Source organism: Chiloscyllium plagiosum, chromosome 21, assembly GCF_004010195.1.
Source record: "Chiloscyllium plagiosum isolate BGI_BamShark_2017 chromosome 21, ASM401019v2, whole genome shotgun sequence".
NCBI lineage: Eukaryota > Metazoa > Chordata > Chondrichthyes > Orectolobiformes > Hemiscylliidae > Chiloscyllium > Chiloscyllium plagiosum.
Genome location: NC_057730.1, coordinates 59492086 through 59494110, shown reverse-complemented (window position 1 = coordinate 59494110; position 2025 = coordinate 59492086). Strand labels below are relative to the sequence as shown.

At 52.5% G+C, this 2025-nt stretch overlaps 1 protein-coding gene across 1 annotated transcript in view; it reads left to right on the top strand.

Moving 5' to 3' along the window:
• Positions 1–868, top strand: part of LOC122560413 (transforming protein RhoA-like) — a 2502-nt gene extending 1634 nt beyond the window's left edge. Inside the window, exon 3 of the mRNA XM_043711048.1 lies at positions 95–868. Within this exon, the coding sequence (XP_043566983.1) occupies positions 95–253 (159 nt within the window). The 3' untranslated portion in view covers positions 254–868. The remainder of the gene's footprint in view (positions 1–94) is intronic.
• Positions 869–2025: the final 1157 nt, after the last annotated feature.

Sequence of the window (2025 nt, the reverse complement as noted above, 5' to 3'; positions counted from 1 at the left end):
AGCCAGGGTTCCTGCTCCTGGGGTGGGGAGGACGGTTGGATTGAGGTGTGTACTGGATTGTGAGATAACCAATGTCCATCTGACTGCTTTACAGGGACAGACTATGGCTCATCGGATACGGGCGTCCGGCTTTCTAGAATGTTCCGCGAAGCTGGAGGAGAAGGTGTTGGAGACGTTCCATGAGGCCACTCTGGCTGCTCTAGGAGGATGTAGGAAGACAAGGAAGACTACCATGGGCTGCCTGGTGTCCTAGTGAGGAGAGCAGCTGGGTCCTGGTTAGACTCACTGAGGAACCACCTTCCTCCTCCATTGGAACCTACACTGAGAGGGACCTGGATTGATGGGGCTCACCCTTCAGCAGCGAGGCCCTGTGTAACCGCTAGGCCAGAGCGAGACCGTGGGGACCTGACTGGATTCCCACCCCACCCTCCTGTCAGCGTGGACGGATCACACAAAAATCTCAGGCTCCAATTTGGCCGACGGCTGACTCAGCCTGAAACACGTGGAGCTGCTGCACGGGCACTCAGAGCAGGAAAGGCCCAGGCTCCATTCTTGGCCTAGTGCTGGATTTGCCTGATTTTCCTCGCCGTGACCACCTCCCCCCAAGAGCGGGAAATCTAGAGGCCTGTGAAGAAATGGGAGTCATTCTGAAAGCCGAGGACGATGCGATCCTTCGTGAACCTTCCTTTCTGTATTCATAACTTTGAGTGACGCACCTCGTTTCTCTGGGAAAGACTAAAGTCAGTCTGAACTTGAGCTGATCCATTGAACCGATAAGAATGTATTGAGTTGTAATGCAATGAGTTCGATGTAAGGTTTTGTAATCCATTCGGTCACTGACTGGATCTAATAAAGACGATTATCCAGACGTTTCACAGCTTTTCTCGTCCATTCATGTGGGTTGTGTGGCAAGGTGTGTATATAAACCTCCCCCATAATATCCAGCTCTGACCAATCGGACCTGATCCAATTGTAAGAACACAAGATATAGAATCCAGAATCTTGCCTCATACCCCTGAATCCTGAATGTACACATCACCCAGTCTTCCAGCATCCAACTCTGCGTTTATTCTTTTTGGCAAAGTCGATCAGGTAAAACTTCACCTAACATCCTGAGACCTGGGTTCAATTCCTGCCTCAGGCGACTGACTGTGTGGAGTTTGCACGTTCTCCCCGTGTCTGCGTGGGTTTCCTCCGGGTGCTCCGGTTTCCTCCCACAGTCCAAAGATGTGCAGGTGAATTGGCCATGCTAAATTGCCCGTAGTGTTAGGTAAGGGGTAAATGTAGGGGAATGGGTGGGTTTCGCTTCGGCGGGTTGGTGTGGACTTGTTGGGCCGAAGGGCCTGTTTCGCACACTGTAATCTAATCTAATCTAATCTAATCCCATCAGCCACCACCTTTCCCAAGCCTTGCCCCTCAGGGGCAGCACGGTGGCTCAGTGGTTAGCATTGCTGCCTCACAACGCCCTGGGTTCGATGGCAGCCTCGGGGCGACTCTCTGTGTGGAGTTTGCACACTCTCCCCGTGTCTGCGTGGGTTTCCTCCCACAGGCCAAAGATGTGCAGCCCCGGTGAACTGGCCATGATAAAGTCAGAGGGGAATGGGTCTGGGTGGGTTCCTCTTCGGAGGGTCGCTGTGGACTTGTCGGGCCGAAGGGCCTGTTTCCACGCTGTAGGGAATCTAATCTAAATTATAATGTTGTGAAACTTGAAAGGGTTCAGAAAAGATTTACAAGGATGTTGCCAGGGTTGGGCCGGGTGCTGGCAGGTGGGACTAGATTGGGTTGGGATATCTGGGTCAGCACGGAGAGGTTGGACCGAAGGGTCTGTTTCCCTGCTGTACATCTCCATGACTCTATAACTGTTGCCCGGTGGAAGAATATCTCCTAATACACCAGTCAGGGCAGGAGAGGAAGGGGGGATGGAACGAGAGGAGAACTAGATTGGGTTGGGATATCTGGGTCAGCACGGAGAGGTTGGACCGAAGGGTCTGTTTCCCTGCTGTACATCTCCATGACTCTATAACT